Source organism: Aplidium turbinatum, chromosome 5, assembly GCF_918807975.1.
Source record: "Aplidium turbinatum chromosome 5, kaAplTurb1.1, whole genome shotgun sequence".
NCBI classification, from domain to species: Eukaryota; Metazoa; Chordata; class Ascidiacea; order Aplousobranchia; family Polyclinidae; genus Aplidium; species Aplidium turbinatum.
In genome coordinates this window covers 33591485-33606278 of record NC_137476.1, presented here as the reverse complement: position 1 = coordinate 33606278, position 14794 = coordinate 33591485, and the positions used below count along the sequence as shown (strand labels likewise).

Genomic DNA, 14794 nt, shown 5'->3' with positions numbered 1-14794 from the left:
AACTGAAGTAACGTTTTTCTGAAAATCACAAGAACAAAAACATGAAAAGGTAAAGATAAACTTTCCAAATTATGAGTACGTAGAATCAACTTTGTCGAAAACATAACATTTATATATATAATGGATTATTCACCACAGAAAACACTTTTAAGCCGACACAAAAACGATTGGTCAAATAACTTTGTCAAAATCATCATTATGACAAACATGTAAAAACAAAAGATTCAAAATTCATAACACCCATGAATATGAGGTTGTAAACATGTTATAACCCTACTATACACAGGCCTCGTCAACGTGCGAACACATAGTGTAGTGGTGACTGGAAACCGATGTAATTTAGATTTCAAAAGATAGGCTTAACGTAATCTTTTTCTTGTTGAAAAACTAAATATTCTTGTAGAAAAACTAAATTGCTGAAACTAATAAACGAATCTCATATAAGGTGTGTGATTTGTTTGTGCCGATATAAATTATGTATGCGTGAAAATGATTACATGCATCCAAACATCCAGCCACTCTCATCTCACAGGCTGGGAATGAAAAGGATCAGTGATGACACTGAATTCTCTTTAGTGGTTGACTTGAAACCTGCACTGGAAGCACCTTCTTTCCATATATCTGTTGGTCAATTTGTATCTGTTGTTTACAGCCATAACTGGTATAGTGGTATATTGGCATGACCAGGGAGGTTGACAGTACAAATGATGATTTATTAGTCCAATTTATGCATCCTAATGGTCCGTCTCACTCATTCCATTGGCCCCAACAAGATGACTTATGTTGGTTTGCAACAAAGTCCTTCTCTCAAATGAATTTTTTTGTGACTAACCAATGCTGACTTGCTTTGGAAATATTTATAACATATATTGCAATTTAAAATTTCTTTCCCAGTTGGTTGGATGGAAGATAACCTTTCTTGATACAAACATGGAGGACATTCCTTAGCGTCTGAAGCAGTTTTTAAATCATCTTCGTCAATAATTTCACATGATTCAGGAACTTCAAGCTTGACTGGAACCTTTTCATCTTGATTCATACTGAAAGGTAAAGACAATTAATCGTTTCTAGCAAAGTCATCATGCAAATGATTCATACTGATTCGATAGCAACAGAAAGGATGGGATACGAAAAATTATAAACAAAAGTAGTATAATATGAGTAGGCCTACAAGACATTTTGACAAAACCAAATTTCCGTGATACTATTGACTAAGGTTAATTTGGCGCAACAACACCTCGACATGAAATGCATTTTACTGGAAGACTACGGGTGGTTTTTCACCAGTCTGAAACCGTTCGTGCGGATTCAAAATATACATGTGTGAAAACGATGTGTCACAAATATCACATTTATATGTTTTTCACCAGGATGAATGAGCTTATGACATTTCAGAGAACCCGATTATATAAACAACTATTTAAAAATATCACGTTTATGTGGTTTTTCACCAGAATTAGTTAGCGTATGAGAGTACTAATCACAAGATTGCGAAAATAACTTTTCACAAACCTCATATTAATATATTTAGGAAAACTACCATTTTACTGTCCTGTAAGCGGAGAAAAACTTTTTTCTATCAACATTAAGAAATTCCAAGTCTGAAAAGCCAGATTGCTGGAAGATGAAGACATACCTTTCTTCGACATGTTGCTTACAGGACAGCAAAACGGTAGTTTTCTTAAATATTATTGGTAATTTCCTTGGGTTTGTCTGAATTTCATATTAATATGGTTTTTCACTAGCATGAATTAGCTTATGGTATTTTAAAGTAAAACAATTTGGGTAGAGAGGTAGCCCTTTTGAACCATAAACAAACATAACTCAGCAACAACACTACATTTAACATTATAAAACAAAAAACAAAAGCGTGATACTATATGATTCTTTAGCATTTCTTTTAATATGTATTTTTTCTTATAGGCTTGAAAAGGGCTGTATGACTAGCCGAAAATGTTCGCTTTTGTTTTTTGTTTTATAATGTTAAATGTAGTGTTGTTGCTGAGTTATGTTTACAGTAAAAATTTGCGAAAATGACTTTTCACAAACATCACATTTATATGATTTTTCACCAGAATGAGTTAGTTTATGAGTTTTCAAACCACCAGATTGCGAAAAAGACTTTTCACAAATATCACATTTATAATATAAGTTTTTAAATCATCTTCGTCAATAATTTCATACGATTCATGAACTTCAAGCTTCACTGGAACCTTTTCATCTTGATTCATACTGAAAGGTAAAACGACAACTAATTGTTTCTAGCAAACTGACCATGCAAATCGATCGCAACAGAAAGGATAGGATGTGAAAAAGTATAATTAAAAGTAGTATAATATGAGTATTGAGTAGGCCTAAAACACATTTAAAAAAAAACAAATTTCCGTGAGACTACTGACCAAGGTTAATTCAGCACAACAACTCGACGTGGAATACATTTTACCGCAAGACTACGTGACTGCAAACTACATACTCATTATTTTATCTTTGTCCTTTCTTTGTCCAAAAAAAAATGTGTTGAAACATGTTCTCTTTTCTTGATAAACTTTCATTGCGAACTGCACTATTGATTTTTTTAGGACACTACTATGTACCACAGTCCTCTGTGACGTAAGTCATCTTACTGCACCAACTCAATACATTGCTGCCTAATTTTACTTCTATCCCATCAAGGTTTCACGCACAACAAGTTAAATACTTGGATTAACTGAACAGGAAGTCAAGGAGGCCAATCTTCACGTCCACTAAGGAAGATCAGCACAAACTTTCATGCAAAGAATTCAATCTCTAACAGAGCACAGCCCAGACGAATACAAATTGGCAGAAAATCGCCAATGATTGAGACTTTTATTGATGCTACAGTATTTTGCACCCAACTGGTTTAACTAACATCTTTCCAGTATTATCATTATCAACAGTGTGAAGTTGTTTGTGACGTTGCAAATTACTAAAACAAAAAAAACAAAACAGTAGCTTGCATACGCGCCGACTTCCAGGGGGGGCCGGCGTCCCCCGTAAATTTATGGTTGAGGGGCAACAAAAATGGCAATAAGTGTTACAATAAGTGTTTCAAAGATCTCTATGGTTCAACAAAGAAAACTCTTTACCAAAGCTATATCAAAGATAAATACTTTGCGAAACAGATTTAGATCATTTAAACGGACTTAAAGAATGCCGAAAGCGAAAAACAGCCTGCGTTGCTCTTGCCGCAAAACAGCAGCTGATCGCATGGCTTTTCAACGTGAATTACTACTGAGATGCCCTCGGCACCCACGCTCACAGTCACACACTGCTTTATTTTCCCGCGGGTGACGAGCAACTTCAAAGTCAAAACGCGTGGTAGCGAAAAAGCGAATGCGCGGTTGAATGTTTATTCTCATTTCACGAGTTATCCAAACGTCCGTTAGATCTTTCGTGACTTCAAACATGAAATCGATTTTAGCAAACTTTATCGAGTTGACACTACGACACAACGAACAAATACGTAAATATAGCTTAGAAAAAATGCATTTTTCAAAACTGTCATCCGTGTTTTGCTTCAATAAGCAGTGTATTGATGTGTATATTGTGAAAATATATACATTTCATACACTCATCTATTATACACTCCTGCACTACCGTATAAACTTGAGTATAGGTTGATCTCGTGTATAAGTCGACCCCTAGTTTTGAGCTGAAAATCGGTGATATTTTCTTCTTCCGTGTATAAGTCGAATAACTTATTCCCAACACTACCATTCGATGGTTCACCTAAGTATTGGCATTGACATACGGTATGGAAATTTCAAAGTAGATCGTAGAGTAACTTACGCTGCTGGAATAGTCACGTAACTATTCACTGCAATATTAAGTAAACCAGCTAAATTAGACGCGCTATTTTCAACGAGGTCTTCCGGCTGTGAGATCAATTAAGATTAAACAGAATGCATTGTTTTGTTTGCAATGTGTGAGAATTAAATCGAAAACCAATAAAAGGTGGCAAATAGGTCTATTGCTTGCATTAATGACGTCTCTTACCGCTATTATTACCTAGCCAACCTGACATCATGGTTTTATGTGGCCGCTAAGGTTTGACATGGACTTCAACGATCATGGAATGTTACGTAATAAGAACTATTATATCCTACACAAAAATTAAAAAATTGATCTCTTAAAACAGCTCTTTCTGCTGTTTTGTCTCGTGAGCTTTGCATATTGCTCAACAAGTGCATAAAGTTTAAAATTGACAAGAAATCGTTAAATTTGAATCACTACAAATAAACGTATTCAAAACTTTTACTTTGGTCGACGTCATTTCACACTCCGTAATCTACATCGGCAATGATTTTGGCACAGCAAAAATGTGATAATTTTAAAAAATGCCGAGCTGGAGACAACAGCATGTACCATGTATAAGTTGAACCTGTCTTTTTGAGGTTAAAATCTCTTGCGAACATCTCGACCTATTGGCTACTCGAGTATACACGGTATTTGATAAAAGACTATAAAGACTTTCGATAAAAAACAGAAGAGAAAACACTTCGCCGTTGTTAACGCTTTGAAGGTAAGTAATTAGCAAACGAGGTTAATAATACTGATAGGGGGTTTCCACTCTGCTTGAGATCATGATTTTTTGCGTTTTATTTCGATAACTTCACTGTCTTGATCGTTGTTATTCACTCGCACGAAAAGGAAATGAATCGGCTTGTTTTCCAACTGTTTCAATTATGAGCTAACAACATCAAAGTTTTTACGACTAGGCGTACTGCATGCGTAAAACTAATCGTTTCAAGCAGCGGTTCTAATAAATTCGGTTTGCAACCTAGGTGTCAATATAAACAAGACAGTAAACTTAATCAAAGACTATTTTAATTGAGTAAAATAGCGTTATGGTTATGACGTCATCAACTTTTTCGCCCCCCAAGGTTTTTTGAAAAGTCGTTGCCTATGGTAGCTTGTGACATTTTAAATTACTAGATTGAGAAATCAATTTTTAATCAAATCATTGAACTTGAAAGTAAATTCGAATATTTTATTTGTTTTAGTACCTTTCTATTTATCATATTCACCAGACAAAGTTGTACAATGTTGTACACCAGACAAAGTTGTCAACGCGTAGCCCATAACACGAAGTAGTTCAGGGATTGGAGTCAAAGCGTAGTACAGAAAACCGGTTTCTCTGATGAACAATCTTATGATTGACCAACCATGATTTCAGTTTAAAATTCTTACAACATACGGTACATACCACACAACATCATTCAGAACTTCATTCTCAGTTGATTGGATTGGAGATGTTACGTCTTCCTGATGCAAACATGGATAACATTCCTTGGTGTCTGGACCAAATTCCAAATGATCTTGGCCAATGATTGCATAAGGTTCGCATGCTTCAGAAACTTGAAGCTTCAGAGGGACGCTTTCGTGTGGATTCATATTCAAAAGTGAGGGAACAACAAACTGATTTTAAGAGGATTTATTTAAAACAAACTAGTTGATTGAAGTAATATTTTCTGAAAATCAACAAAAACATAAAAAAGGTAAAACTAAACTTTTCACGTTACAGGTACATAGAATCAACTTTGCCAAAAACATAATATTTACATGGGTTATTCACCAAAGTAAACACTTTAAACCGATGTAAAAACGATTGGTCAAATAAAACACATTGGTCAAATAACTTTGTCAAAATCATCATATTCAATTTACCGTAAGTGAAAATAATTTGTTAATATCACCACATTTATATGATTTTAAACCAGTGTGAAGTCATTGGTGACAATTAAAAGTAGTTTTATGAAAAAATGATTTGACCCAAACATTACATTGACATGTTTTTTACTGGTGTGAGGTCGTTTATGCCCGTTTAAATTAGTTTTACGGAAACATAACTTTACAAATATCACATTCGTATGTCTTTTTGCCACAATTAATTTGTTTATGAAATTTCAAATGACCAAACTGCAAAAATGACGTATCACAAACATCACATTTAAACAATTTTTCACCAGAATGAGTTAGCTTATGGAATTTTAAAGTAGCAATATGCAAAAATGACTTCACAAAAATCAAATTTAATTTATACGGTTTTTCACCAGAATGAGTTAGCTCATGAGATTTCAAACCACCACATCGCGCAAATGACTTTTCACAAACATCACATTTATATGGTTTTTCATCAGTGTGAAGTAACTGTTACAAAACAATTTGTGACAAACATCACATTTATCACATAAGGTTCGCATACTTCAGAAACTTCAAGTTTCACAGGGACACTTTCGTGTGGATTCGTATTTAAAATTGGAGGAAACTGCAAACTGACTTAATAACACTTAATTTGTAATGAAGCAACTGAATGAAGTAATATTTTCCTGAAAATCAAACACAACAAACATGTAAAAGGTTAAGATAAACAGTCTAAATTATGAGTACGTAGAATCAACTTTGTCAAACACATCATATTTAAAACCTTCACATTCGTCTGAAGAGTTTAATCAGGATTTATTTAAAACAAATTAGTTAAATAAAGCAACTATTTCTGAAAATCACAAAAAACATGAAAAAGGTAAGATAAACTTTCCAAATTACGAGTAGCCTACGTGGAATCAACTTTGTCGAAAACATAACATTTATATGGATTATTCACTAGAGTAAACACTTTAAGCCCGGGTTCGATCTTAGCGGTAGTCCGCTAGCCAATGGCTAGTGAAAATTTTCCCGGACTAGTAGAAATGTTGCAATTCTAGTCCGATTGGCTAGTGAAAATATTCGCTAGTGAAAAGTTTTGGTTTACAAAATGGCGATTGGCGACGTCACTCTCAATCTGAAATACTGCAGAAATTTGCTTGCCAGAGGCGAAATTGCACGAAGAAGCCTGCAAAGTCGGTCAACTGAGCACGTGACTACTTTTTTCTCGCATTTTCGCTAGACACGACACGTGGTAGTAGTGAGCACGCCAGGTCGCCCGAGTTGCCAATTTGGCTTTTTTGAAGCCAGATTTTGAGAATCTGGCTGTTTTTCAACTCGCTTGGCTTATTTTTTTTTAAATAAAAAAAGCCAAAAAAATTAGGCTTTTTCTTCATGTTTCATCGATTTTTTGTCAAATTAATAAAAAGCCAACATAATTTTGGCTTTTTTTGGCTTAATTTTATCTTTCTCGATTTTTTTTAGGAAAATTCGGTCTGTGTCAATTCGAGCAGTAATTTCTGCCTTATATATATTTGGTTGTAGTGTCCGACCGAATTTCGTTTTGAAGCCGAAACTAGAAAATTTTCTAGTTGCTTGTCTTTTCATTAACTATGTTTCTGCTTTGTCGCTGAAGTCAAAGTTCGGTGGGACACTATTTGGTTGTGCACTTTTTATATGTGTATGTTTAATGAATACTAATTGGCTTTTTCTTGGCTTTTTCAGCTGTTTTTTGCTGGCTGTTTTTAGGCTTTTTTTGTGACTAGGTCTGGCTTTTTTTGGTGAAGACAGGTTGGCAATCCTGCAAGCAACAGTTAGCGAAATTAACGTTTTTTTGTTGATATATCGTGATCAAATGCTGATTCAAATTCAACGTTACTACAAAGTGTCTAACGTTGAGTGTTGGCTGGGTAGTTATCGCTATTGTTATTACGTCATCAGACAAGTAAAGTCAGTAAACTGGTCGGACTTGTGAAAAATCGTGCGGGCTAGTGAAAACGGGGAGCAACTAGTCTGGTGGGCTAGTAAAAAAAAAAGTTAAGATCGACCCCTGCTTTAAGCCGATGTAAAAACGATTGGTCAAATAAATCACATTTGTCAAACTTTGTCAAAGACATCATAATTATTCATATGCTTCATTGTAACAAACTGTAACTTTTTATTTTAACAAACTGCAAAAATGCCTTGTCACAAACGTCACAAATATATGGTTTTGCGCCAGAATGAGTTAGATTATGAGATTTCAAGCCACCACATTGCAAAAATGACTTTTCAAAAACATCACATTGAAAAGGTTTTTCACCAGAATGAATTAGCTTATGAGATTTCAGAATGAATTAGCTTGTGCCGTTTCAAATTACTAGATTGTGAAAATGACGTTTCACAAACATCACATTTATATGGTTTTTCACCAGAATGAGTGAGCTTATGATATTTCAAATCACTAGATCGTGCAAATGACTTTTTACAAGCATCACATTTATAAGGTTTTTCACCAGAATGAATTAGCTTATGATATTTCAAACTACGAGACTGAGAAAACGACTTTTCACAAACATCACATTTATATGGTTTTTCACCAGAATGAGTCTGCTTATGACATTTCAAATCACTAGATCGTGCAAATGACTTTTTACAAGAATCACATTTATAAGGTTTTTCACCAGAATGAGTTAGCTTATGAGATTTCAAATGACCAGATCGCGAAAATGACTTTTCACAAACATCACATTTATATGGTTTTTCACCGGTATGAATTAGCTTATGAGATCTTAAAGTAGCAATTTGCGAAAATGACTTTTCACAAACATCACATTTATATGGTTTTTCACCGGAATGAGTGAGCTTATGAGATTTCAAATTACCTGATCGCAAAAATGAATTTTCACAAACATCACACTGATATAATTTTTCACCGGCATGAATTAGCTTATGAGATTTCAAACCACCACATCGCGAAAATGACTTTTCACAAAAATCACATTTATATGGTTTTTCACCAGAATGAGTGAGTTTATGATATTTTAAACCACTAGATTGTATAAATGACTTTTTACAAACATCACATTTATATGGTTTTTCACCAAAATGAGTGAGTTTATGATATTTCAAACTACCAGATCGTGCAAATGACTTTTTACAAACATCACATTTATATGGTTTTTCACCAGAATGAGTGAGCTTATGATATTTTAAATCACCAGATTGTACAAATGCTTTTTCACAAACATCACATTTATATAGTTTTTCACCGGTATGAATTAGCTTATGAGATTTTAAATTGCTAGATCGCGCAAACATCTTTTCACAAACATCACACTTATATGGTTTTTCACTAGTATGAGTGAGCTTATGATATTTCAAAGTAGCAGATTGAGAAAACAACTTTTCACAAACATTACACTTATATGGTTTTTCACCAGCGTGAAGAAGTTTGTGCCGATTTAAGTTAGACATCAGTGAAAACGACTTGTCACAAATATCACATTTATATGGTTTTTCACCAGAATGGGTTAGCTTATGAGATTTCAAATTACTAGATTGCGAAAACAACTTTGCACAAATATCACATTTATACGGTTTTTCACCACTATGAGTTAGCATATGCGATTTCAAATGACCAAATCGGGAAAATGATTTTTCACAAACATTACATCGATGTGGTTTTTCACCAGCGTGAAATCGCTCATGTCTTTCTAATTCAGATTTGCAGTTAAAACTCTTGTCACAAAGTTTGCAACAAAGTTTTTCTCTCAAATGAATTTTTTTGTGACTGATCAATGCTGATTTGCTTCGAAAATGTTTATAACATACATTGCAATTCAGAGTTTCCTTTTCAGTTGGTTGGATGAAAGATAACCTTTCTTGATACAAATATGGAGGACATTCCTTGGTGGCTGAAACAATTTTTAAATCATCTTGGTTTATAATTTCGCATGATTCAGGAACTTCAAGCTTCACTGGAACCTTTTCATCTTCATTCATACTGAAAGGTAAAACGACAATTAATCGCTTCTAGCAAACTGATCATGCAAATGGAAGGCAACAGAAATGATGTGCTGTGAAAAAAGTATAAATAATAGTAGTGTAAGATGAGTAGGCCTACAAGAATTTTGACAAAACCGAATTTCTGTGAAACTATTGACCAAGGTTAATTCAACGCAACAACAACTCGACGAGGAATACATTTTACTGCAAGACTACGTGCTGCCAATTACATACTCTCTATTTGATCTTTGTCCTCTCTTTGTCCGAGATCAATTTTTGTTGTGAAATGCACTATTGATTCTTTTTAGACAGTTTTAAAGTAATCTACTACAGTCGTATGTGACGTAAGTCATCCTACTGCACCAACTCAATACATTGTTGCCTAATTCTATTTTTGTTACATCAAGGCTTCATGCCTAGCAAGTTAAACACTTGGATTAAGTGGACAGAAAGTCAAGGAAGCCAATCTTGAGGTTCACTATGGAAGACCAGCACAAACTTTCATTCGAAGAATTCAAATTGGCTAAAAATCGCCAATGATGAAGACTTTTTATTGATACACAAGTTGGGTGCAAAATACTGTAGTAACTAAAATAACTTGCCAGTTTTATCAGTATCAACAGTGTGAAGTTGTTTGTGATGTTGCAAATTACAAAAACGAAAAAAGAACAAAAAAACGGTTGTAGGCTAACAAAACACATTTCTACGGCCTGCAGTTTTGTGTTCTTTCACTCGTGAGTGTTTGCAGATGACTTACTAGTTTGCAACTTTGCAATTCATCATTAAAAAATCACTGCAAAATGATTCATCTGATGAACTATCTAATAATAATTGACCAACAATGATGAACGTTTAAAATGTTTGCAGCATACCGTATATTGCCATACAGAGTTTCATTCTCAGTTGATTGGATGGAAAATAGTTCTTCTTCATACAAACATGGATGACATTCCTTGGTGTCTACAACAGTTTCCAAATGATGTTGATCAATAATTTCATAAGGTTTGCACCTTTCAGGAACTTCAGGCTTCACAGGAACACTGTCGTGTGGATTCATATTCAAAAGTGAGAGAACAACAAACTTGTTTTAAGAGGATTTATTTAAAACGAAGTAGTTGAATGAAACAATTAATTTCTGAAATTCACAACAAAAAAACATGGAAAAAATAAAGAAAAACTTTCCAAATTACGAGTACGTAGAATCAACTTTGTCGAAAACATCACGCTTATTATGGGTTATTCACTCTTTTACATACATTGAACATATTCAGGCCTTCAATCAATGTAAAATGACAATGTAAAAAAAAAAACAAGTTTTTGAAGGCAAACTCCACAAAGGCATGTGAAACGGTTTCAGCTAGGCAATTCAGCAGGCGTGGAGTGATCAGCATTTTTTTACATGGATTCAACGTGTCCAGGCCTTGAATCAATGTGAAAATTCTTGGAACGCAACACCTCTGAACTTTCCAACCAAACGCGCAAAAAGACTTTTCATATTGCTTCTGCTAGACGCTGGTAACGTATTCTCAAGCAGTTTTTTCACTTTTTGGTGATTTTGCAAAAAATCAAAAATAAATGAAGCACTGGACTGTGCACCTTGCCAGCGCCATTGAAAACAAATTTTTTCAGTAATTTTTTATGAAACTTTTGAAGAAATTCTTGAATATTCAGTTTACGCATTTTAATGCTTAAGTCCCGTTTGAAAACTTCATTTAGTAGGCCTTTAAAACATCACATTTGTAAGAAGAGTTTACTCAGGTAAATAACCAAAGTCAATCATAATTTATGACAAACATGTAAAAACAAAACATTCACAATTCATAACGTCCAAGAAGTTGAGGTTGTAAAAATCTTATAACCCTAACAGGCAACGTGCGAACTTATACTGTAGTGGTGACTGGAAACCGATGTAATTTAGATTTCAAGAGATTGGCTAAACGGAATCTGGCTAAACGGAAATTGGGAAACATTCACAGAAGCCCTTCGATTTGTTCCAAGAATCCATTTAGCCTAACAGTTCATTTGTACATTGATTCAACGTCTGAATACATTATCTTAAAAATGCAAAATCTTAAAAATGCAACGTATCGAAGGGCTTCTGTGAATATTTCTCAGTTTCAACGTATCCTAGTCAGCAAAAGCTCCCTTTTCTACACGATTTCAACGTTTAGCGACGTTAAAACGATAGGCCACACATTTGGTTAGCCTTTTCGTTCTGTTACTACAATATAAAAATGAACTGTTAGGCTAACTGGGTTCTTGGAACAAATTTTTGCTGGTAGGATAACAAGGCTATGGTACCCGATAATTTCCTTTCAATCCAAGCTGTAGGCCACACAATTGTTGATACAAACTAATCATTATAACTATTCAAAAGTACTAACTTATAGACATAAACATGATTTTTTTTGTAACATTTTCTTTTTTTATTTTCCCTTCATATCTTAAATTTTTCTGAAGGTGTTGCGACCGTGCCAAATTTCTTTCAACTCAATAACTTACTTTGGTCACAAGCACGTTTTAACGTTCGCGTTTTGTCGCTTCTACGTTAAAAACAACTGAACTGACATGACAAATTCAAGCACGTTTTAGCGTTCGCGTTTTGTCGTTTCTACCTTAAACGTCGGATGCGTAGCCGAGTGGTGAGAACGTCTGCGCGACGTTCGAAAGGACGTGGGTTCGACACCGCTCCAGAGCATGCGGCTGTGTCTCGGCGAAAGACACTTAAAGGCAAGCCAAAATAAGTGGAGCAGCTGACTCGAAGACTATATGTCACTTTGCTGCTTCCTGTCGTCTGTTGTATCGCATCTGTTATCGCAATGGGCGCAAATAAAAGCATTATTATTATTATTAAAAACAACTGAACTGACATGACGAATTCAAGCACGTTTTAGCGTTCGCGTTTTGTCGCTTCTACCTTTGCTATGTTGACGTGTATTGTTTTTCATATGATGGTCAGAAATAAAAACAACTGAACTGACATGACGAATTTTAATTTAATAGTTCAAACATTTTATTTTTATTCCTTTCTGCACGTTTCCAACATTTAGCGACGTTAAAACGATGTGAAAACAGTTAGGCTACGGTACCCGATAATTCCCTTTCAAAAATAAAATTTCAAAAACTCGCCGAATAGGGCACTTGCCGAAAAAGGCTCTCGCCGAATAGGGAACTAGCCGAATCGAACTCGCCGAAACGGGCCATTCCGATTGTTGCCTGTATTGCCATGTGTCAAACATTTCTATGTTTACTGAAACTGTCAATGGCAAGATATCTTTTGTGCAGCGAAGTGACAACACCACTCTTGCTTGGCGATGAATATTCTGATAAAACCGCTCGCCTGGCTATTAGTGCGCAAAACAAGTGGCCTCGTTTATTAGGCAATGTTAAAGAAGTCAAAAGTGTTGTTAAAGAAGCTTGGCCTGGCAGTAGCGTTGTTCGACTAATTTTGTTGCTGCGGTATTCTAAGATAAATATTAACAATATGTATTATAACGCTGGATACTGGGTGCGAAATGCGTTCTTTTCTAGCATAAGAGTCAACCTACCTAAAATTTTAATAGTGCGCCCGCCACAGCTCTCCTAAGTGCCAAAGTGGCCCGCATGTAAAAAAGGTTGGTGACCCCTGGCTTATGACATTTCAAAGCACTACAACGCGCAAATGACTTTACACAAACATCACATTTATATGGTTTTTCACCAGTGTGAAGACGTTTGTGCTCATTTAAATTGGCTATACAAAAAAATGACTTTTCACAAACATGGTACTGCTAATTTGCATTCATCAAATGCTGGCATTTGCACAACAATCTAACCTCTTAGTGTAATTTATTAAGTTAAGAATTGATTTAGCTATAGTAATAGCATCTTCAGCTAGCACATGTAAAAAAAGAAGAAAATTTGAAAAATACGTAAAACGAACAAATAAAGCAAACTCCGATGTTATCAACACGCATAAAAATTATATTTTAAATAGATGGTTACATAATATTAAAATCAAAACCTGCAAGCCTAAATCTTAACTGGTGTTCTCCCACGATTTCCAACAATATACTGGTACAAAATTCAAGAAATACATTAACCTGATCATCCGTCTAGTAAATTACAACAGTTTAAGAAGGCGAATACAAAGAAAAAACGCAATTTAGTTTCAGTCCATTGCCGTAAGTTTATATCGACAAAGCGTCAATAAAGAATAAGTGTAAAGGGGCATCCATCTAGTAAATTACAACAGTTCAACAAGACGAATACAAAGAAAAACGCAATTTAATTTCAGTCCATTGCCATAAGCTTACATAGACAAAGCGTCAAAAAAGAATACGTTTAAATGGGTATAGTTGAAGAATCTACACCACAGGGTTCGGAGGTTGCTGATGACAAGGGATTTAAGTGGTTGGTCGAATCAATTTCTGTATGTTTATGGTGGCTTTGATTGTATGTAACCATTTATCTTCAGCGATGTCTAAATAATGTTTGCTGGGTTGTTCGGCGAAAGTAACGACAAAGCAGTCTGCCAGAGCTGGTTTCTTTTTGAGTTCAATATTGTGGAGTTTCGCATAATGTTTCAATAATGCTGCTTTGTCACCGGATTTATCAAAGTAATTAAAACTGTTCCAAATAGATCTATGTGTGGCCCAACGTTTGGAAAATTTTGTCTGGTTTGTCCTACATAGTGTTCGTGACATATGGTGCACGCTGCAATGTATATCCCGTAATTTTGGCAAGTTAATTTTCACAAACATCACATTTATGTGGTTTTTCACCGGAATAAATTAGCTTATGAATTTTCAAATTACTAAAACGCGTAAACAACTTTTCAAAAACATAATATTTGACAGTATGATATACGGTTTTTCACCAGAATGAGTGAGCTTATGACATTTTAAACCACCAGATCGCGCAAATGACATTTTACAAACATCACATTTATATGGTTTTTCACCAGAATGAATGAGCTTATGATATTTTTCACATTTATATGGTTTTTCACCAGTGTGAAACCGTTTGTGCCGATTCAAAGTATGCCTAGGTGTGAAAACGATTTGTCACAAATATCACATTTATATGTTTAAAATGTTGATTTATAATTCCACAAGGTTCGCATACTTCAGAAACTTCAAGCTTTACAGGAACACTTTTGTGT

General features: G+C 34.7%; 3 protein-coding genes across 4 annotated transcripts in view; all 3 read right to left on the bottom strand.

The window, feature by feature from the left end:
- Positions 1-14794, bottom strand: part of LOC145770038 (uncharacterized) — a 96196-nt gene that overhangs the window by 36454 nt on the left and 44948 nt on the right. The gene's annotated exons all lie outside the window — the stretch shown is intronic.
- Positions 20-5487, bottom strand: LOC145770053 (uncharacterized). The gene is made up of 2 exons (XM_082581641.1): positions 5228-5487; positions 20-1040 (listed from the first exon to the last, which is right to left on the bottom strand). Exons 1-2 carry the CDS (start codon positions 5413-5415, stop codon positions 779-781), a joined length of 450 nt encoding a protein of 149 aa, XP_082437767.1. The 5' UTR covers positions 5416-5487; the 3' UTR covers positions 20-778.
- Positions 5500-12958, bottom strand: LOC145770052 (uncharacterized). The gene is made up of 2 exons (XM_082581640.1): positions 10524-12958; positions 5500-9649 (listed from the first exon to the last, which is right to left on the bottom strand). The coding sequence occupies exons 1-2, from the start codon at positions 10706-10708 to the stop codon at positions 7981-7983; spliced, it is 1854 nt and encodes a 617-aa protein (XP_082437766.1). The 5' UTR covers positions 10709-12958; the 3' UTR covers positions 5500-7980.